This window comes from Acanthisitta chloris, unplaced genomic scaffold (genome assembly GCF_000695815.1).
Source record: "Acanthisitta chloris isolate BGI_N310 unplaced genomic scaffold, ASM69581v1 scaffold2095, whole genome shotgun sequence".
NCBI lineage: Eukaryota > Metazoa > Chordata > Aves > Passeriformes > Acanthisittidae > Acanthisitta > Acanthisitta chloris.
In genome coordinates, this window is record NW_008671927.1 from 189,397 (window position 1) to 212,827 (window position 23,431).

The 23,431-nt window shown below is 37.4% G+C and overlaps 1 protein-coding gene across 1 annotated transcript in view; it reads left to right on the forward strand.

Moving 5' to 3' along the window:
* Positions 1-23,431, forward strand: part of LOC103801856 (laminin subunit alpha-2-like) — a gene marked incomplete at both ends in the record, with an annotated part of 152,688 nt that overhangs the window by 111,478 nt on the left and 17,779 nt on the right. Inside the window, 4 exons of the mRNA XM_009074290.1 lie at positions 5,492-5,619; positions 9,967-10,053; positions 16,243-16,454; positions 21,429-21,535. Of these exons, the coding sequence (XP_009072538.1) occupies positions 5,492-5,619; positions 9,967-10,053; positions 16,243-16,454; positions 21,429-21,535 (534 nt within the window). The remainder of the gene's footprint in view (positions 1-5,491; positions 5,620-9,966; positions 10,054-16,242; positions 16,455-21,428; positions 21,536-23,431) is intronic.

The window sequence follows — 23,431 nt, forward strand, 5'->3', positions numbered from 1 at the left end:
CCTTTGATCCCCACAGCAGCCATAGAGAGAACTGCATGATACATCGTTCTCATTACCATTGTGATATACATAACTGCTTTGGTACGTAGGGCAAGTTCTAACATTCAGAAATACTCTTTTGTAGTATTACACACATACATTTACAGTAGCTTTAGGAGGTTGGTTAAAACTAATCCTAGTGAAAAACAAATACATTTCAAGGTGTTTCATTCATTGCAGGATACTACATTCCTATTAGTAAGCTCAGAGAAAGCAGATATTTCTCCCCTAAGATATGCTTAAATTGCTAAATGGGTAGTCCCCAGTGGCATATATTTTGTATTGTATTAATTCATGTGTACACAGCATGTACTATGTATACAGCATATACTATATGTATATGTGTGTATATATATATACATATACAGTAGGATGAGGCCACTGTCAGAGCTACAGGACATGTGCTTAAGACAGTGCTCATCACAAGAATGACAAAATGTTTTCACCCATCTTTATATATGCGGTAATAAAATGTTACATCCGAGCTAAATGCAGTATAGGCTAGTCTGTAGATGAAAATGTGTAGAGCCTCTGCAACATTCTGATTACATTTGTAACACCAGAAAAGGGAATTGTCTGTGTGACCTTGACATTACGGTAGTCTGACAATGCTAGAAGAGCATATTCATGCTTCCAAAGACATAATACCATTGTCGGGTCTAGACGACTAGGGAATATGCTAAAATAGGCACCCAGGCTTATGCTTTCGTTTTCTTCAGCTAGATTTAACAGCTTTCCTGGTTGTCCTTGTGACAGATATCCTGAGGAAGGGCAGCAGTGTGCCAAAGGCACTATCTTGGACTCAGTCATACTCCCTGATTAAAGTTTTATTTTCAGCACTAGCATTCTATTCAGACTGTTTCTTTCCATGTTCATCTACTCTAAGCTGCATATGTAGCTAAGCAGGAGTGGTTTTCAGTATGAATTGGGGGTTGCCTGATATTGGGCATGTTCCTTTGGTTTCTTGCAAAAAAGGTGAGCTGACTCAGTAGGAAATGGTGGAAAACACACTCCAGGACATCAGCAATAAAGTTTTCAGGCAACAAGTTCTGAGTCATGCATAAAATTCTGGACAAAAATTAATTCCAGAGTCTTACTTGCTCAGAGGTTGTCTAAGTGAAGTTTAATGGTTCTTAGAGATAAAAGACATCCAGACAATTGATGCATTCAAAATAGTTTGCAATGCAGTACTTTGAATTTGAAAGCATAAATATTTGGACATAAAATTGTTCCTAGCTACAAATTCTATGGATCTGTGAAAAAACAGGCATTGATTTTACCTGACCACTAGTTCAATGTTTTGGAACAACCTCTATTTCCATGGGGAAAAAAAGAAAGCCTATACAATGTACTAAGCAGGTTAGAGACAGTTGATCACAATCTACTTCATACCCAGACTCATGATACAAGAAAAGTAGTTCAATGTTCCTATGAACGTAAAGTTAAGGGATCACAGGCTTAAGCCTGTTTTAAGGAAATAATCTCAGTTAAATTAGACATTTCTCAAACTAGATGATATTCAAAACCATTGCTGTACATTTGGCAAGTTTCAAACTGAGATTCAACCAACTGATATCGAGAAAGCACAAATTTTTCAGAAGTGTTGATGATATCTTTAGAAGGACTACTAAGATATGTAGACTACTACTACTCGTCTACTTCAGTACTTAAAGTGATCTGTAAATTTGGCCATCTAGCATGAATTTTAATGCATCACTGACTAGTGCAGGATCTGCTGCTCCAGCTGGATCCCTATAAATCTAGGGAGCCTGATGGGATTTATCCAAGTCTACCCAAAGAGCTGGTTCATGTTATCACAGGATCTCTCTCAATGATTTTTGAACAGTCTTGGGAATCTGGAAAGGTCCCAGTTAACTGGAAAGTGACTGAAGTTGTCCCAGTTTTCAAGAAGGGCAAGAAGGATGACATGGAAACTACAGGCCTGTGTCACTTCAGTGACTGGTAAAATGACATTGAAGATTATTCTGGGAGGTATTGAAAAATGCCTGAAGGACAGTGCAGTCATTGTCACAGCCAGAGTGTCTTCATGAGTGGAAAGTTCTGCTTATTAAACCTAATTTCCTTTAACAAGAAGGTAACCTACCCAGATGATCAAGGGCAGCCAGTTGATGTAATCTTTTTGGATTTCAGTAAAGCTGTTGATTGGTACTGTCTCTTACAGTATCCTTATGAGCAAAATGTCCAGCATACAGCTGGATTAACACATCAGGCCATGGGTAAGCAAATGGCTCATGAGTCAGGCGCAAAGGGTTAGTAAATGGAGTTACATCATGCTGATGATCAGTCACTAGTGGGCTTCCACAGGGCTCCATTTAAGGCACAGTTCTCTTCAACATCTTTGTAAACACCTTGGATGCAGGACTTGAAGGTATACTAAGTTTGAAGGTATACTAAGTTAAAAAAGACAAGAGCTGGATTCTGCACCCGGGACAAGGCAGACTGGAGATCAAGAGGCTGGAGAGCAGCACTGTGGGAAGGGACCATGGAGTTCTGGTTGATGGCAAGTTTAATATGAGTCAACAATGTGCCTTGGCACGGAGGAGGGCCAACCGTGTCCTGGGGTTCATTAGGCACAGCGTTGCCAGCCAGCTGGGAGAGGCCTGTGTGCAGTTTTGGGCACCAGGATATAAGGATACAAAGCTATTTGAAAAAGGGTTATGAAGATGGTGAAGGGTCTAGAGGAGAAGCCATACAAGGAGCAGCTAAGATCACTTGGTTTGGTCAGCCTGGATAAGAGACTGAGGGTAGACCTCATAGCAGTCTACAACTTCCTCATGAGGGGAAGCAGAGAGGGAGACATTGATCTCTCCTCTGGTGAGCAGTGACAAGACCCAAGGGAATGGAATGAAGCTATGTCAGGGAAGGTTTAGATTGGATATTAGGAAAAGGTTTTTCACTCAGATCATTGGACACTGGAACAGACTTCCCAGGGAAGTGGTCAAGGCACCAAGCCTGCCAGAATTCAAGAAGCATTTGAACAATGCACTCAGGAACATGGTATGATGCTTGGGATGGTCTTGTGCAGGGCTAGGAGTTGGACTTGATGATACTGTGGGTCCCTTCCAACTTTGGTCATTCTATGATTCTGTGATTGTGAGGAAATAAACACAGAGATGTGGATTGAGAAGAAGTAGACACAGTACATGAAAATGAATGATGTTAGAATGCCAGAAAATATTTCATAGAAGAGAAGGCAGTCAGGTCTTTGTAACGTGAATTATTTTTCTACAAAATGGAAGGTTGCAGGGTTTTTTACTTTCAAAAAAAGCAGAAGCTGCAAATACCACTCAGCAAGAGATGCAAAGCTTTAAAATAATGTGTTAGCTCCTCTCACTTTAATAACAGCCTTGACATATGAGCTGTTCATATTCTTCAAAAACGTTAAGATATGTCTGAGGATATTTAAAGCTAAACTTAACACAAAAGAAGAATCCATTATTTTTCAGAAAAAGTACAAATAATTTGACATGATGCCTTAAAAAGTTGAATTGCAAAGGTTTTTTCTTTTGAAACACTTAAATTATTTTTGTCACATCTTCTTTTAAAAGCATATCTTATTGTTCCAAGCTTCTTTTTCGGTATGGCAGGTAGATTCTTTTTGAATGTCAGCACTTGAAATAACAATCAAATGGACTTAAGTGACCTAATGAAGTTGATTTTAACTCAGCAACCCAGCTGACTGTTCTAAAGACATAATTTTATTTGATTAAGAGTCTCAATAGTTGGTATTAGCCTACAATCTACTAAATATGTTAAAATATAATATTACAACTAATGCTTTAATTTCAAAGATATATTGGTTGTATACAATAGCAATAAGAATACACCCTTTGAAACAGCAAACAGCATTTCTGGATACAGATGCTTTTGACTCCAATGAGCTCATGACTGAAAAGGCTATTGTGCTTTGTCAGCTGCCCAAGTGTATGGTACTGGCTGTACAGAACACAATGCAAAAAACCTGTACAAATCATTCCAATTCTGGAAAAGTGCGAAGAGGAAATTAATGTTTCTTAGAATGCTGCCATTTCTTTATTGAAGTATGTCTTTTATACAGTAAGGCAGTTAAATAGAAATCAGTATCATATGCATGACTTATTAAAGTGCTAAAACAATTTTAAAGTGTTCTTTAAAAAAATTTTCAATTAAATCCTAAGTTTGGAATTATCCACACCTTTAAAAAAACCCAACAAAACAAACAAACCCCAAAGTTCTTACACAGCAGCTTGGGTGAAACAGATTGTAGATTTGATCTGGCCTGTTGTCTAAAATACAGCAAAACACAGTCCATTAAATAAAAATATCTCTCATGGCTTTGATTTTGACCTTTTCAAGTTGCCATATGCTTTTTCAGTCCATACCCAAACAGATCAAGATGGCATTTAACAGCCAAAATCAGTCCTGCTGCTTTCTGTTTTCCATTGTGAAAAAGCTACACTTGGGTATTTTGTGCCAAATAGCAGTGAAAGGAATAGTTTCGTGTGCTGAAAACAGGGGAAAAAAGGAAAGGGATTAAGCCAGAAAACTAATTTGCTGAATCTTTTATGAATTCTGCAAAAAATATTTAGAATTTCTAAATCCTATGTGGTGAGAGGCAAGAAGAGTAGAAAGGGTAATTATTTTTTAAAACTTAGAACCAAGGCATCATGGGAAGCCGACTCTCACAGGACTAATTTCCATTTTTTAAAGGATCATTTAATTTGAGATCAGCCAGAAGTTATATACAAAAATGCAGATCTAGTACTACAATTTTTACGTAGCATGTTTTATATGCTCAGATTAGCTGTCTCTTCTGTTATGAAGGGCAGTCACATAGATAAATGTAAACTGTTGGATAGGACCCTATATAGAGCATACTTGTCCTTGTTTCTGCTCACAAAACAGTCGATGCTATTCTAACAAGTGTTAATTAAGTAATTCAGGCTTTGCTACTGTTTAGAAATGCTGCTAGCCATATACCTTGTAAAATGAACTAAGGCACTTATATGTGAAATGTCATAGTTCATTTTTAGAAATTATATAGTCTGGGCTGTGTTTTTGGAATAAACATCTGAAAACTCACAAAATATGGCCTGTTGCAAGACTGCAATATTAGACCTGTTCTATGCTGTTCTGAAGGTTGTTTTTTCTTTAAGCAAGCTAAAACAATAATGTAGTTATTGTATGGTGGAAATGTAAATATCTGCAGTTAAGTATTCTTTTTGCTTTGCATAGAAAAAAATATCCACAAGCACATCACTATCCAACACACATGAAGCACTGATTGTGACAGCTAACCTCTAGAACACTTTCTTAACCAGCAGCAGAAAATTAGAATATATGTTGCAGACCTTTTACAATCCTCGTGTGAGGATGAACTAGGTGAGTTTATATGTAAGGTTCCATCTGTAAATTCTCTAATTGTCAATTTGTACTTTTCATCTTCTGTTAGGACTGCAAACACAACACAGGTGGTTCTTATTGTGATAGATGCCTTCCTGGCTTTTATGGTGATCCTACTAAAGGGACAGCTGAAGATTGTCAGTTGTGTGCTTGCCCCCTAAATATACCTTCTAACAAGTAAGTTGTATATTCATTGATATTACATTTACTTTGTAGTAAATTGCATACCTTCATAATTTATATTTCTGCATGTACACTTGAGATTTTTTTGTGTCAAATACTATATTCTTCAATATAAACTTTTATTTTTACAGTTGTACAATGTGGTTAGTTTCACAGACAGGCAAAGATCAAGACAAAAGCTAGAAAGAACAACACAGAATTTGGATGGCTGCTTTTCAAATCAATAACTAGCATTTGTTTTTCTATCCTTCTTAAGAGTAGTTGTTTCTAATTTTAAAGCTGAATTTACAGATTTGAGATGTGAGGGTTTTTTCTGTAATTGAATTTAAAATCAATTGATGTTGATCAGATAAAATAGTGATATTTTTCTTCTGCCTTCCATTTTCCTTCCAGTCTATATTCAGTGTTTTGTTTGGAATCATAATTCATCCTTAGATCTTGCAAGTGAAAATATTTTGTCAGCATATATCAGAATAATCACTATAAATTTATTTTAGTAAATAAAAATACTAGTGAAAAGTTATTCAAAACTCTGATCCAAGAAGAAGTTTCCTTCATTACAGAACCTTGTCTATGCTACTTGATAGCTTGATTTAATAGACCAAGTGGCTTGAACCTATTTTCATTGGTTTTGTCCCAGTCCGTGCCTGGAAAATAATACTACCAAAATCATTTTACATGATGTCACTGGATAAAACTGTTCTGAATCTTGTCTGTGTCACTGCATCCTAGTGAAATTGCACTGATCAGAGCAGGAATAGTCCATGCACTTATCAGCAGAAATTCCAGGGATTGTAGGATGGGAGACTGACTGACTGTTAGCACAGCTCTTGAGTTGGTTTTGTTAGATATGTGTGGGTTTATTATGTCTGCTTAGACATGGTTCCTCTGACATCCTATTAATATTTCCTTGCATCGTTAATTAATTATCTTTCTCTTGTTTGAGAATACTGTGCTGATAAAACAGACCAAATACTATCAGGTTTCAGTCTTGTTCAGATGTGCGACAAACCAAGTCAAATAGATTGAATTTAGATTTTGATTGGCAAAATGCCTGGAGTTCCCCCTTAAGTATTCAACAGAGTTCTGGATGCTTTACTTTCCTTTTTTTGAAGTTGATAGTACCCATTTATTATTAACCTTTTTTGAAAAATATAGGTAGAAAACAAACACATAATATAAACATTCTTTGAACTGTGAAACTCTGTGAGTCCTAAATCCTACAAGGTTTAGCTTTGTAGAAATCATTGTAAGGTTCTAGCTCTCATGACAGTTATGATTCTAGACCAATTACTAAATTTGTTTATGAGAAAAAAAAGCAGTTGTTAAAGATTTAATGTGTTACCTGTAGGCTGTTAAAATACTTGTTTTTCTTTCTTACATAGTTGGCAGTGGGTTTGTTATGCTAGGCATAATATTTGTAAACAATTCAAATTCCTTCACATGAAAAATAAAGAAACTTCTACTAAGGTCATGTCACTGTAGGAATGTAGTATATATTGTGTTCTTTCTGAGTATCTGAACATGTGACTAACTGTATGTACAAATTATTATAAATTATTATAAATAGCTGTATATAGATTTTCAGTGCTGCAGTATTTAATAGATCAGGACATGCCAGACCATTTCTATTAAGAAATAAATTTCATCTTATATAGCAGTGCCTCATTTCTTTATGATGTTTATAGTGGTTCCCAGCACTCTTTTCACAGCACCTGGCTTGTTTTTTCCTTGCAATGCCACATAAGGTGGAGGAGAATTGTTCTATCCATTTTAGAAATGGCATAGTGATGGTCTTGTTTTGCAGTTAACTTAAGCAGCTGTTGCTCATTTCTTCCCCTGTTTCCTAATGGCAGGAGTTTCCATATGCAGTCATTGAAGCCAAACATAAAACTGCCTTCTGAAGCACAACAGTCATAACTGGCACTTGGCCAAATCTGGAAACTAGAATTAAGATGTCTAAGCTTATTTTCTACATCCTGAGCTATATTTTCTTTTTTTGCTTATATCTCAATTTATGCACTTATATGATGCAAATGAGATCAATACCCATGTTATAATGGGCATATATAATGGGCATTTGAAGTTTTGATCTTATCTCTTCTCATTAGTGTATCAGTCTTACAAACTGTTCTAACTTTCTTATACCATAAGGAGTTTCGAAGAAGCCAATTTTTTCCCCCCTAAAAATTATCAGATGTAGTACTATGTAATTTTTTTCTATCCAATATAGATGTCTGGGATAATTACTGCTCTTCTCTTGATGTGGTGATAAATTTAATATGTGTAATGAAGACCCCAATGGGAATTTTTATCACTGGAAATGGGAGGTATATCTCACTCAGCCAGGGAAGATCACAAGTAAACTCATAGCATGTGAACTAGGAATTTGGGTTGGCCTCAGAATGAGATTCTCAATAATCAGGAAGATAAACTCTTTTTTTCTCAGCCCGCTATCACATATTTTCTTTATAGTATGCAGGTGGGAATTTCTCGATATAGTAATGTTTAGTGTTGAGATGTGGACTGACTGTTAAGTCAGAGAAGGAATCAAGGAGGCGAGGTCTGAGCATAACCCTTAAAACATGGAAAATCTGCTATTCATTATTATTGCTTAGTAATAAAAAGTGCTTCATTATTATTGTCATTTAAAAAATTTATGCAGTTGCATTCGCAGCTCTTGGTGGAACTGTGGTACAGGCAGTTTTGTGCAATGCTATAACGAGCTGCAATAGCATCTTCACAAAGTTTCCCATGTAGCTCTTGGTTGAGGTTGGGGCTGAGAAGCAGGAACTTATTTGAAGTAAGTCAGGTGCTGCTGATTATAGTCAATGATATTGTGTGCTTTCATTGCTATTAAAAATAGAATGAACAGCATTCGTGAATCAATTGTTAATCAAATGTCATTGCAAAATAACCTAAGTATAATCCTTATGGGAAAGAGAAAAATCCCAATACCTATCTATGTTTATTGGACCTGACCTTCCCCCATTTTTCTTACTGATGTCTTATGTCTGTGGGATAACACAGAATAAAGAGTAACTGAGGACAGATTCATGATGATCACCAGCAGCTAATCACATTAAATGGTCTTAATTAAGCATTTCTGTGTTCCCTGTTCCTATTATTTCCCAGAAACTGTCATGGTATATACTATTATAATATATCCAAGGTCAGATTAAGTTTATTTATTATTAATGTAGCATGAACTGTTACCTTGCATATACCTTCCTTCTGATGTTTTTCTTGGAGCAATTCTGTTGCTTCCCAACTTCTCTTTTCCTAGGTTACAAAAGATAAATTTAGTGTCTGCTTTTCAGGTAGGTGCTTTGTTTTCCCCTTGTGAATTGTCACCTCATGATGCATCTGCTCCCATTCTTTTATTTTATTTTTTTTCCTTTTTCTATTTTTCTATTTGGTTGACCAGAATTGATTACCATTATTTAGATGAGGCCTTATAAAGATGCTCATATGTCCTTGTCTCTCATAACCATTACAGAATTATAGAAGAAGAGATTGCCTCTTCTGTCTTTTAGAGTGTCAGGAGATTTCTTCACAAAAGTGTGTTAAGGGAGAAAGATTACGGAGAGCAAAATGCCAACAATGAGGTAACATGGTTCAGAGTTAAACATGGACATTGAGAAGTGCAGCTTGCAAATGCCTACATTATTGTTATTTATATAAAAAAAACCCAACAAAACAAAAAAACACCACCCCAAACTAGCCAAAATTAATTAGAGCATAGCAAAGAGGTAAAGCTTTCTAGTCTGCAAGCTATTCTTAAACTTCAGTGTGCCTGTGTGGCCTGTTGCTTGAGGTCATTGGCACTTGATTAACTCAAATGTGCTCTCTGGGAAGCTGCACCAGATATTTCCCTTTTTTCCCCTCCTCTTTCTTGTTCACTTGGTTCCTTTCACAGCCAACTATATGCAAAGTTAACTCAGTTTTTAATCAGTTGTCCTTCAGAAAGATTTATATAGGAGCTGCGTTATGGCATAGATTGTTTTGCCAGGCCCTCGAGGGCACAAACAAACAGCTGTACATTCCTGCCTTTTTAATAGTATCCAGACCACTCAGTGGCAGGCTCAAGTCCCGTAATAACAGGCTATTGGGATGCTGCCATCCGTTGCTCTATATTCAGTCTCGCAGAAATAGCAGAGTCATTCCAAATTCAATTTGCTGGAGTCAAACTTAAGCCCTATGTCCTAGACCAGGATCACTATTCCTGGGCACTGTTTTGCAAATGAACGATCTCTGAAGTGAGAAGAGAGCTATGCTGCTAACCATCTTTTCTTTATGTTTCTTCCTTGTCCCTCTTCTTTCTCAATATCAACAACACAGCTTTAGCCCGACGTGCCATTTTGACCGAAGTCGTGGATTAATATGCGATGCATGCCCAGCTGGGTACGTGGGACCACGCTGTGAAAGGTAAGCAGGCACCATGCTTTTAACTATATGAGATCTGAAACACAAGTATTGATCACATGAAACTATTCTACCTTTTTGTTACTTCTCCATCTGGTCCATATTCCTGTGTTCTGAAATGCACTGAAGAAATTCCTGTGCATTTTTCTCTGATATTGCATCCATGAGTTTGTATTTTTCTAGTGTTTGGTTTATTACTTTAATTCAAAATGTAAAGCTGTTGAGAAGTATTTTTAAAAGCGGATTTTTTTAAAAAGGTTTATTCTAAATTTTCTATCACTTCTGAGATTTTTGTAATTGTTTTGTCTCTTTTGTCATTTTAGTGTTTAGAGCATAGTGAATCAAATATCTAGCAAGTTACTGATGCCTCTTTTATAGAAGTTAGTATGCAAAGTACAGCTCTTCTAATAAGTTATTTGTTGATTTTAATTATTTATTAAAGTAATATTTTAAATTTTTGTTTCTAATTCCCTGTTGCAGTCTTTATTTAGCAAGTAGAACAATCTATGTTTTAATGACAAAAACAAAGATATTCTTCTTTGTCAAATACATAGAAAAGCTCAGTATATATTTTCTGCATTTATTACCACCTATACAAAGGCACTATTCTGAGAGGACTGTATGGAGAATTTAAATGAAACAGATGGCTAGCGTGAGTGCTTGTGCTAAGCTCCTGAGAACCCCCTTCCACAGGAGGTTAGACCACACAGGCAAGGGATATCATCACTGTGTTTGCATGCCTTCGTTCCCTTGGGATTTCACATGGATGGAACAGCTTTCAAGAGCAGTTAGTGTGCCAGGGGACCTCTGCTAGTTGTTTGGAGGTCATGATGAATCAGCATTGGCTTCGTCTTCATGATCCCAGTCCCCTGTGATCATGCCAATGGCACCTTTTTAATGGGAAGCTGAGGGAGCGAGATAACTGTCTTACACTTGGCTAGACAGTCATAGGGCATGAAAACATGGTACTTGTGTTTCTTAGTAGGCTTCTGCCATTTGGCACTTCTATGAACTGCTTGAAGCATTTTCCAATGTAAAGCCTAAAAAAAAGGGTAAGGCTTCTGAATGAAGACTTCCAATATTCAGTCTAGGATGAGAAGAAATAGGAATGAACCAAGTGCAAGAGCCAACAAGAAGAGTGTCAACTTGACCATACACTGTGGATTTCCTTATAGTCCCGTATTTCAAATTTACAACTACTTCCTTTTAAATCCCCTGTTGTGCTATATCTGTCCTGAAGTGAGAGTGCAGGCTGTCACCTGTTTCCACCCATCATCACAGAGTCTGCTCCTGCTGTGTGCTATTTCTGCCTGTCTTTTCCTGTCTGTCTTGGAGTCATCACCTTCTTTCAGCTAGTGGGCTGTGAAGTTAATGACGGCAGGAATAAATCACATCAAGAGCACTTTGGTGGCAGTTTGTCAATGCAGGGTCATTGACAGCTTCCATTAGCAACAAGTGCTGTTTCTGAGTGGAGCACAGGCTGTAGATGCAGTAGAACATAATCTGAATAAGTGACAGGCTTGGATTTTAGCCTGATTTCCTTAGGAAATGAGGCTAGTGTGATCTTTTTGTGCTAATCTCTCTGGCTGCCTGCAAAGTCATCTGAACTTGCAGGTCAATTTCAACCAAATTTGGTAGAAGGGTAGGAGGTCTCAAAGGTAATAATTGTTCCTGAAGGTTTTGTGAAAAGAAGTGGCTGAATAAAGGTTAATAAATCAGGACGTGTCATTGCTAAGGGGGAGGATCCTGTATGAACTCACACTTGATTAAGCAGCAGAAAATACATGACAGAGAGAGAGAGAGAACGAAAGAGATCACTAAATGTTCTGCCCATAAGAAAACTTTCACAGGGCAAGGAAAAAGTGCTGCTGTAGCTTGAGGGATTACTCCCTGATACACAGCAACATCCTGCAGCATATAATCAGCCTTTAGCCTTGTAACCATGAGATATAAATCCATTGGAAATCAGGCCATTAATTCCAATACTCACATAACTATTTGCTTTTAATTGTAACAAGTTGCTTGGAAATGTCCACAGCTCTCAATAATAATGATCAAGAGAAATCATGTTGCCTTTTTCTATTAATAGTGGTGGTATAATTGCTGAAAGAGTTTACATGAAATCTCTTTCATTTTAGCAACTATGAAGGGACAAGTGATTTGAGCCACATGACTCATATGCTGAACAATCCTAAATTATCATGGCATACTAAGTATCATGAAGTGAGTGTGCACAGTACTGTGCTTATTTGGCCTAAAGAAGTATTCTCTGTCCCCCAAGGAAATACATATGAATATTTATACATATACACACACATGCACATTTGATTTGTAAAGTGTAAAAAAAATTAATTGCTACTTCTTACTTGAACACTTGAGGAAAATGTTGCTAAAATTGCTCAGTGTTCTGTAGGGCCCAGCTCATAACATCGTCAAAATAATTGCAGATAGAAACTGTGTTGCAAGTTAGCACATTTCTATAGTTGCAGAGAGAGCCCAGCTTTCACATTTAATATTTTTCCCCAGTAAATTAGATTTCTGTTTTTCCTTTGCTCACTGCTCACTTTTACAAAGGCTTAGGATGGGCATTCTCTTAACTTCATAGAGAGGATGTATGAGAATGTCAAAAGGCTGTCCTTTGAGCCCAGCACATTTACAGAATGATGATATGCATTTTCCAAGTACAGTCTTGATAGAGATAGGAGCACACAGCTTTAGGGAAAAGAAGCAAAATGAACAAGATTCTAGCTTTTCCTGTAGCACACCTTCATTTATGCACATGGCTCCAGTGACCTTTTCCTTGTAGAAGGAGAGATGATGTAGAAGGTCAGTGTCCTCATGTGTGAGGAGAAGGGTGAGTTGACTCATATCCTTCCTTCCTCCCACCTTCCCTTTTGTTCAGGTCTAGCACAGAGTGCTTCCACCTACAGTCTCTCATGAGTCCTGTGGCTTCAACCTGCTGCTTGTTCTAGCTAATGTAATTCTTCCATTAGTGTCAGAGGTGCAAGTCTGTGTTGCAATGCTGATGGGAAAAAGCTCAAACATTTCAGGAGATTTGATGCAACAAATGTGTTATGCAGGATTATTCACAGCTTGCAAAAGCAGGCACTCTCACATGAAAAAATGCCAGACTCATAGTTGGTCACACAGCAGTAACATCTGTGCTGTGCACTTGAGTTAAGATTTTCAGGTCTGTGCTCACAAGCCATTTCTCCACAGGGCTTTTGCCTAATTTTGTACACAGGTTGAATGCACATGGTTTCAAAGACTCTGTAAAAATAGTATTTCCAGACTTTAAAGTGTTTGGATTTGCAGCTAAATTAACTCTGTCTCAAGGGCTTTTTTGCAGCAAATATAAAGAAATGTATAAAATAGGCCTGTGTTTCTGTGCATATATGTGTATATACACAGCACCACACAGACTTCAATGAGGAATGTTAACTCCATCCCAACCAGGCCCAATGCATATATATACACATGTATTTAAATAGTAGCCCTGTATTTAGCACCATTTATGCCAAATAAAACCAGTGTCAGTCACAGACACATCTATAAAGAAATGGGTGGGAAAGAAAAATATGGAAACCATCTTTCTTTACTGCTTTCACTCCTATTTTTGTTTGGTTGTTTTAATCTTGGAGGTGTTACGTTGTACTTAGCAGTCATTTATTTATACATGTATTTTGTTTAATGCATAAAAGTATTTTTCCATGCCACATACATTTATTTTTTTTTAAATCTAAACCTTGCCAAACATGTAATGCTTTGAAGCTGAGAAGAGTAGCTGAAATAGAAATGTCCTTAAGGGACTAAATGTGGAATTAATGAAAGTGGAATTCATAGTCTTCCCCTGTACCCTCAGAGGAAGTGGGAGAAAAAGTGGAAGAATTTACACATAGATACATGTGCAGTTTTCTTTTAAGCTTAAGTGTTTTATCCCTACTTCTCAGATCATCTTCAGTCTGGATTCAAGATTATCTATGTATATAGATAGAATATGGTTATGTGATGGTAGTGGGTTTCTCTAATTTTTATTATCAAAGTCTAAACTGATGAGAGTTGTCAAGGTCTCCTGCTATTAATAGAAATAAATGATTAACCGTGCATTTCTCACAAATCCCTGGAGTATTAGTTCTGTGAACTGTTTGGTAGGTTTCTGTCAATGCTGTCAGACACAGAACTAACCCCTAAATGAAGCTGAAAGAGAAAAATAAACACACATTAAGCAAAGTCAAATAGATTAGTAGGACCAAAAGATACAGATTTATGACAAATACACCAGTAGCAAATTAGAAAGTTCTTAGCAAAGCATGGATGAACTTCAGACATAATCTGGTTTAGGTAAAGTAAGATAACTGCATAAATTATCCAGATACCTTTTGTTTTTGATAAATCATGGCTATTAATTGCCGCATATTAAGAGACATTCCTGGCTTTTGTAACTGAGGTCTCATGACTGAAAAAATACCAATTTGTCTTGGCAAAATTAAGTTAAAAATCAGTCTTTTGTGGTTACTGAGGCATCCTCCATCACAGAAAATAATATCAATGTCTTTGCAGGGAATACAGTAAATGGCTACATTCCTGACAGGTTCTGAAAATAAAATGCCTGAATTAATCTAATCACATGATTTTGATGTCTTGTTGACACCAGAAGGTAATTGTGAGAGATGACTATGATACAGGACTAAAGCACAATGAGTTAGATTGTGAAAATTTTACTCATGGTCTTGAATGCTTGCATGCACCCAGACCACTGGACTATTTACACACATTATTCATCTGTGGTCTGCATTGTGGTTATTTCTACAGAATGGAAAAAAACTATTTTGTGTAATATCTTCCTACAAAAAACTGCTTAGTTAGATCCCACTATCATTTCCTCCCTAATATTACCCAATTTTTATGATATTTGTAATTTTTGCTAATGATATTGAATGGTATATATTTAGACAGCTTTGCATAGAATCCAGTTGGAAGTTTCATGAGTTATTCTGGAAGCAAGAAAACAAATGAACTTGATGTGCATAAAGAAGCAAGAGTGAAAGCATAGTGGAGCTCTGCATTCCCATATTAGGGTGATACACAGAATCTTTGCTCAACCATGTCATCCAGTACTATTACAAAGCAGACAGGATATCTGTGTACACTAGAACTGCATTCAAATTGACTTTAAAATAGTAGGAAACATTAATTTATGCAGCATGTTTTATGTACTGTGTGTTTTCTTTACACTAATTGGAGTTCATCTGAGATGCACATGAATAACTACATTAGCTAGAACTGGGCAATTTTAGGTTTTTTTATTCATTATCTACAAGTTGTTCTTACTATGAAGTGTGAACAAATGTAATGGAAAGGGAAAGAAGACCAGAATATAAATAGGAAATAGGGTGTGAGATAAGCAGAAATTTGCTTTAAATATAGACTCATGTTATGTCAGGTTGACTAACCTGTTTTACATGGTACTCACAGGAAATTGGTGGTGGGCAAGGTGGAAAAGAAGGTAATGTTTTTAAACAACTCTGTTAAAATATGAAAGGTATAGTACACACCAACATAGTTCCCAGGATAATGAGCAATCTTTTTGTTACCTACCTATACACAGAGATTAGCAACCATTAATTAAACAAATCTGACCATGCAGTAGATTGGGGAAAGGCTAAGTCAGGGGAGGATCTTGTTAGGTAAACAAATTTATGTCTGTATTACAGTCTATATTTGTTTTTCTAAACTAAGCAAGTTCTTAAGATAGAGGGAAATAATCATCAAGCTTGTTGGTAAATGAGTACAGACATCTAGACATGATATAGTAAAATACAAAGCATATCTAGCATAGAATCACAGAATAGTTTGGGTTGGAAGGGACCCTTAAAGGTCATCTAGTCCAATCCCCCCCCTCTAGTGTGCCAATAGACAGATTTTATGTCATGCTTTGTCTCGCCTTCAGTGCCAGTGACAAGATTTTTTTCTCCACTAAAGTCTAATTAGTAGCAGAACTGGCAGGATTTCAGCTGGTACTGTATCTGCAGTGTTGTTAAAACGGAGAAGGAGGGAGAAAGAAAAAAGACACTTAAGAAACACATGAGATAAGATCAAGTAATTTTTTTGTGATTAGTAAGGCAACAGTATTAAGTATTTCTAACAAGAGGATTATTTAAGGGTCCTAACTGATGATGTCTTTTACCTTAGGTGTGCAGAAGGCTATTTTGGACAACCTCTAATACCAGGGGGATCATGCCAGCCATGCCAGTGTAATAACAACCTTGACTTCTCCGTTCCTGGCAGCTGTGACAGCTTGTCTGGTGCTTGTCTGATATGTAAGCCAGGTACAACAGGCCAATATTGTGAGAGGTGTGCTGATGGATATTTTGGCGATGCTCTTGATGCAAGGAACTGTCAACGTAAGTCACAAACTTTTACAGCTCCTGACAGTATTGATCTATCCTATAACTGTGTTCCTGAGAGGAAGACTGTGCCTCTGTATGTGTGAGCAGGAGAATGATACAGTGCACTTACACCTCTAATAATGATACTATTTTATTTGCATCTGGAAAGGGAGGCTTTAAAGTAAATAGAAAGAAGAACTTGAAAAAGCTGTAGTTTGAAGCAGACATTGAAAAAAATGGAGAGAATGGAGAATTGCATGGATGCAAAAGGTTATACGAAATGTCAGGTCTATAAAAACAAACAAAAATAAATGAAAACTGTTCACTAAAAATGCTATAAGCTATCCAGGGAAATCCTGTTAACTAGTGACATTGGTGCTGAAAGGAGGAAGTGATATATCAATTACTCTAGGGTCCAGCTCTGATGTCCTTCCCAGCTACCTGACCTCAGTAAGAGTTGGGGCTGCTGCCTCTTGCAGGGCAAAATTCTCCCATCTCCTGCAAAGCAGAGTCTAAAACCTTCGTACAAATTTTCTAAAGTGCTCTGGAGGAAGACACCTAGCACTGCAGCAAGCTGCAACTTCTCAGCTGAGTGGTGGCATGTTAAGTATTAGCTCCAGCTCATACTTCCCCATAGTGATTGCAAAAAATTATTGAGAGGAGATGGAAAATTTGGTAGGAACAGAAGCTTCTGTAGGAGGCAGTGGCTTTCTCTGTGCCATTACTGGTTGTCGTGGTTTAACCCCAGCCAGCAGCCAAGAACTACGCAGCCTCTCACTCACTCCCCCACCAATGGGATGGGGGAGCCAATTAGAAGGATAAAAGCTACAAAAACTCATGGGTTGAGATAAAGACAGTTTAATAGGCAAAGCAAAAGCTGCACACACAAGCAAAGCAAAACAAGGAATTAATTCACTGCTTCCCAAAGACAGGAGGTGTTTAGCCATCTCCAGGAGAGCAGGGCCCATCACGCGTAACGGTTCCTTGGGAAGACAGACGCCATCACTCCAGATGTCCCCCCTTCCTCCTTCTTCCTCCCACCTTATATACTGAGCATGATGTCATATGGTATGGAATATCCCTTTGGCTAGTTTGGGTCACCTGTCCCAGCTGTGTCTCCTCCCAATCTCCCATGCATCCCCAACTTCCTTGCCAGCGTGGCAGCACGGAAAGCAGCAAAGACCTTGACTCCGTGCAAGCTCCGCTCAGCAATAACAAAAACATCTCTGCATTATCAACTCTGTGTTCTGCACAAAACCCAAATAGAGTCCCATACTAGCCTCTGTGAAGAAAGGTAACTCTACTTCAGCTCAAAGGTACAACTCAGAATGCAGCTATTACGCAGAACAAGTGCATTTAACTTTAAAACATTCTTCATGTACCCTTTCATCCCATTCTAAGGAGTGGAATACAACAGGTTGCAAACTTCTCTGAAGGAGCAGAGCATTCTATTTCGTTGTCACAAGGATTTAATCCTTTTTGATCCATTGGAATAAACTTGGAGTAACTCTATTTAGTACAAAAGTCTTATAGCAGGATAAAATTATTCAAGTAAAAGAGCTGGGACACTCTCACTTCTGTGTGTATAGGAACATGAGGACCATGTCTGCAGTATGTTGCAAACATGGAAGTCTGAGCCACTAGAATCCATTTGCAGGACTTGCTCTATTAACAACTTGCTGTTTGAAAGTGAAAGCATCAAGTCTAATTATTAAGGCTAATAAACACTGATGTACGCAAAGCCACAGATGAAGACATGTAAATATTTTCTGTATGTACTTTGCACAATGTTGGACTATCACATAGATTATCTGCATGAGTTATCAGGTCTTGATGAATGATGTCATATGAGTTAGAATGTTAAATGTGTAAAGTGGTTAAGAAAGCAGTGTATTTCAAAAAATAGCTTCCAGTAGCTTGGCACCATTCCTGAGGCATCAGTAGGACTGTTGCTTTAACCATTTCCACAGTACTGGCAGCTCCATGAGAAAGAGATTTAATATGAGGAGAGTTCAGAAAATGTACATTTTTTTAAATGTATGAAAAATAAATATATATTTAATGTTGAATTACAAGCTTTGTTTTTGTTGTTGGAATCACTGACAAGGAGAGCCCTCTAATGTATTCATAGCCTTGTGCTTGCAGTTACCTTGTATTCATCTACTCAGTCTTTCATGTGGGTTTTCTTTTTTGAATATGATCTTTTATTTCCTTTGCAGACTTCCATGAATTTTGCCCTGCAGCTACAATATCAGAGGGACTGTGCTTTTACTTTGTTGTTTTCAATTTCATTCCCTATTAAAAAGCCAAATCCAAGAGTATTGCAAAGCATGAATTTGCTTTCAAATTATTGTTTGAAATGTTTCTTGCTCTTTCTCAGTACAGTGCTGTTGTGTGCTTTAACCATTTCAAATGACAGTATAGCTTTATAGCATCTCAGAATTTTTTTGGTGTATTTATACAAAATCATAAATCTAAGGGCAATGAGCAAATGTCCTAGGCTTATTTGACTTGATTCTAGTACGTTGGTTTTTGGAGTGAAATAGCACAGTGTACTGAAGCAAATACCTGGAGGTTGTGCTGATGGTAATAGAGCTCAGTGCCATGAGATGAATCAAAGCTAATATTCATGTGTGCCTATGTTCCAGTGCATAGGTGCTACTGTTGGAGGAGAATAAGCATGTAGGTTGATCATAAATACACACTCATAAATATTTATACAAATCTGGAGAGACTGAGGGGTCTTGACCAGTGTCATTTTGGAAGAAAGTAAGACAAATTTCTCTGTCAGGCTGTATTTTATTATAATAACCATTTAGAGGCTTTGGCAGAGCTAATTTTCCCAGTAGAGGTGAATGAATGGGGAAGCTTTAGGCAAGATAAACGCAATTTATCAGATTGAGTAACAGTTTATTAGATGAATAGCCCAGACTGTATGCTTCTTTTCTATGTATGTACTCCCAGAGCTAAGAAAAACAATCGAAGTCTCAATATTCCAAATTCTCCCTTACCCCACTGCATTGCACTCAGTCATCTGTGGCTGAGTTAAGAATACATGGTGTGCCCTTTGTGGTAATATTCAATATAAATAGCACTCTTATAAACTCATCTGTATATAAAATCACTGTAAATTTTCTTTTTGATTGTTGTGTTGTCATATGCCTGATAAGGAAAACAATTCAAACCAGACTGACTTTGTTTTTTTGTGGCCTTTATAAAAAGGGTGGTGAAATACTGTTAATTGGCATTGAGGATTGTGGTTTTTTGAGTCTGAGCTTTTACAATTCCTTTTTCCACTGACCATTTTAATAAGAATGATACTCAAAACATATATATGTTATAGTCATCATTGTGTACAGTTTGGAGAGTCAGCAGTTTTAAAACATGAATGTCATGATAAAGATTGTTTAGTGTTGGAAAATTGATAGTGAAAGGAAAAGATAAGCAATGTTAATTACATCAGAAGTGTTTTTAAATGTTTTGGGGTTTTTTAATGTATTGCAAAACAGAAAGAGATAAAACCTCTGAAGGTGTTACAATACTACTGGTATGAAAGCCCAGCATATTTTAGTTATTTATTCCAGAATTTTTCCAAACATTTGAGAAACAATGCCATGAATAGAATGGCATGTCATAAAGTTGCTTTCATGTAAAATAACGAATTTTTGCAGAACACCTCAAAAGAGGGGAGGAAAGAAAGAAAACCCAATCCTTTCAATTTGTAATTGGAAATTGTAAATTAGCAAGACTAGTGAAGTAATGAGGAAGGTCCTGTTGTAATAGTCTACATACTGCAAAAATATAATTCCTTTGTCTGACGTGGCACTTTCTGACATGCACGTGTGTGACCACTGTGTGTTCACTGTTGAGACTCTTTTAGTTTTTCTTAAAATGAAGCTGTCAGGTTGAGAGAAAAATAACAACACATGCAGTTAGGGCACTGCAGGAAGGCAAAATGTGGATTGGAACCCAGGTTTACAGAGTACTTGATAAGAAATATGGATTCATTGTCCTCTGGGGAATAAAACAAGGGAACAAGCAGGAAGTAGCTCATGCTGATTGAATCAGTGACTGCATGGTTATAGTCCCTGTGACACCAATCATATCCCTCTTCTCTCCTGTAAGTGCTAAAGGGATTTTTTTCCTAATCTCTGCATGCTGAAAGGATTGTGGTTGAAGAAAATAAAGGATGATAGAAATCTTCCCCAAAACTTCTCTTCTCCTAAAACATAAGAATTTAGAAGCCAGAAGCACTGTTATTGTCCTCAAGAAAAAGCAGCTCCTTTTCATTGCTATTTTAAATCTTTAAGAGAGCACTGTGATGATTTAGGCAGGTCAGTTGGGTTGTGTTTCCTCTGAGAAGTGTGATGATGTTGCTGAGACAGAAGTCCTGGAGAGTCATGGTAGCAGATAATCCTTGGTCTCTTCTCAGCTGTGCTCTAGGGCTGAGTGCATTACTGCCTCTGTAGAGAGGCCCCTGGAGGGAACCTTGTTCTGGATCCTCTGCCTGCCAATATTTCCTACTGACTACATAAACAGGGAGTGGTCTCCAGGGCAGCAGAACTAGCATGCAGAGCAGTAACACTCCTACAGGCCATAGCTACATCCTGGACACACCCTGTGTAAGGGTCTGTACCCTCTTTGCTTTTTGCACTGTGCTGCCCTGCCCACCTCAAGTTTCTGGGCGTCTACTCAGTAATGTGCCCTAAACATTCTGGTTAGGGTTAGGGTTAGGGTTAGGGTGAGATGAGAGGAACATCTAAAACAAGTTGTTTATAAACTTGAGGCAAAATTTCTCACTGCAATAATTTGGAGAAAAATTCCACTTTAATATGGGTAGATTAATGTGTGTTGTCAGCATATGGGAGTGATACCTTTCTGCTTTACCCAGGCTGGATATTTCTCAGTATGGCAAAAGCTGCACTGTAAACATTTGGCTATTAGATTTAGCTAAAGGAAACACATTAACATCTTCTTCTTCTCCTGCAGCATGTCACTGTCACGTCAATGGCTCCTTCTCAGACATCTGTGACTCTCGCACAGGCCAGTGCAAGTGTAAAGCCAATGTAATCGGGCGCCGCTGCGACGTCTGCAAGGTGAGTGACAAGAGGTGGCATTTCCTTTCAGCTTTCTTCCTTGTTTGCTGTATCATCAGGTTTTGGATAGGGTTTTTTTTGTTATAACTTCTTCCCTTAAAGAACATGTATAGATTGTTCATATGTAGAGAAAGGTAAAATGGTTGTTTTATAAATGTTTTCTAATTGTTTTCTAGAACACATAACATTGCATTTACGTGCCATTAATGTATTTTAAATCTTACTGTACATATAAGTACAAATGTATATATGTTATATACACTTTATAATCTGAATGTTTGATATCAATAAATTAGTTAATAATGTTGAAGCCTTAGGGGATAATCCCTTTATGAAGAAAGTTGCAAAATGTCTGATAACATCTGATTTTAAAACCGAAAAAAGCAGGATTCTACTCTAGTACTGCTGTGAATGTTCTGCTTCCTGTTTGGGGATTTTTTTCTTAGGGTTTCCTCTTGTATTGTCCAAACAATGTATTATTTTTTTGGTGAAAGTGTCTTTTGCATGACATTGTTTTGCTGTCTCATAAATTACTGCAGAAAAACATTGTTTCATGAACTTCCACAGAGTTGTCTTCAGGCAGCTAAAGAATGTGTTATAGCTTGCTGCACATATCTCTAGTTCAGCATAAGGACTTGTGGGTTATGCCTGTGTCCTCAGAACACCTCCACCTGTGTGCAATTTAAAGCACATAAATAATTTGGCAGAAAAAAAAAAGGATCATATTCAACCTTTAAAATTATGTACTTTCTCAAGTGGTTTGCTCACACTCCATTTTCAACAGTATTTAAGAAGTCCATTCAAAGACAAATTGCTAGTATCAATGGAATTTGCACAAATTGCGTAACATAGCTAGGAAATATCTCAAACTCATTAATACAGTATTGGTGGTTAATTGGAATTAATCTTTGTTTACTATTGCTTTTACTCCTGTCTTTATTCCTGTACTCTTTTATGTGGTATGGTTTCCTTATCTTCACTTTCTAACAGTGTTTACTTTTCATTCTTAAAGCCCAGCTACTTCTGGGCCCCAGAAAAGCTGTTTTGTATACCCTGTGGCTGCAGTGCTTTAGGATCCATGTCACTGCAATGTGATATGTCAGGAAGATGTATCTGCAAATCAGGATTTATGGGCAGACACTGTGAAATCAGCAGACAGGTACCTAACTTGAAAGAAAATGCAGGAAGCAGTCAGCAGATTCGAGTTCCCCCTCGGAGATGGGGTGCCAGCAGTGCCAGTGGGTGTCCCCGTGGTGCTTACCGGCCTGCAGCTCTGGTAATCAGACACTGTGTGCATTGCATGGGCTGAAGCTTCATATGTGCTTGTGTTTAGAGCTCACTCAGATTGTGGAGTTTCTAATTTTAAATATGTGTGCTACAATATAAGAAATTCTCACGACAGGCTCAGAAGACAGGCAGCCTTTTAGGATGCTTCCTCACTCTTAGGGCTTCTTACAGTGCAAATAATAATGTCAGTGAGAAATCAAATACCAGGCTAAGTCCAAAACCACCACCATCAACAGCATTATGCAGAAAATGTATGGGAGAGGTACATAAATCTATGGAATCTGTGATTTTCTTGGCCTTTGGCAGCATAAAGCTTCCTTTTCTAACAATTCAAGATCTTAAAGAGCTTGCAAGAAAGGTCAGCCCCAGAGGCAGAGTTAAGATCTAATTTTAAAATATCAAACATATCTGGTGTTAAAGTTCTCATTAGTGAATATGGCCAGTTGTCTGAGCCATTTTAACCTGGTGAAGTGTCCATTATTTGATTGTAATGCCCAAACAACAGGAGTGTTGCTTATCACATACCAGCAAAGCAACTTATTTCCTAAAATAAAGTAATTATAATGCAACTTCTTCTAACGGAACAGTGTTTTAGGAGCATTGGGTTTT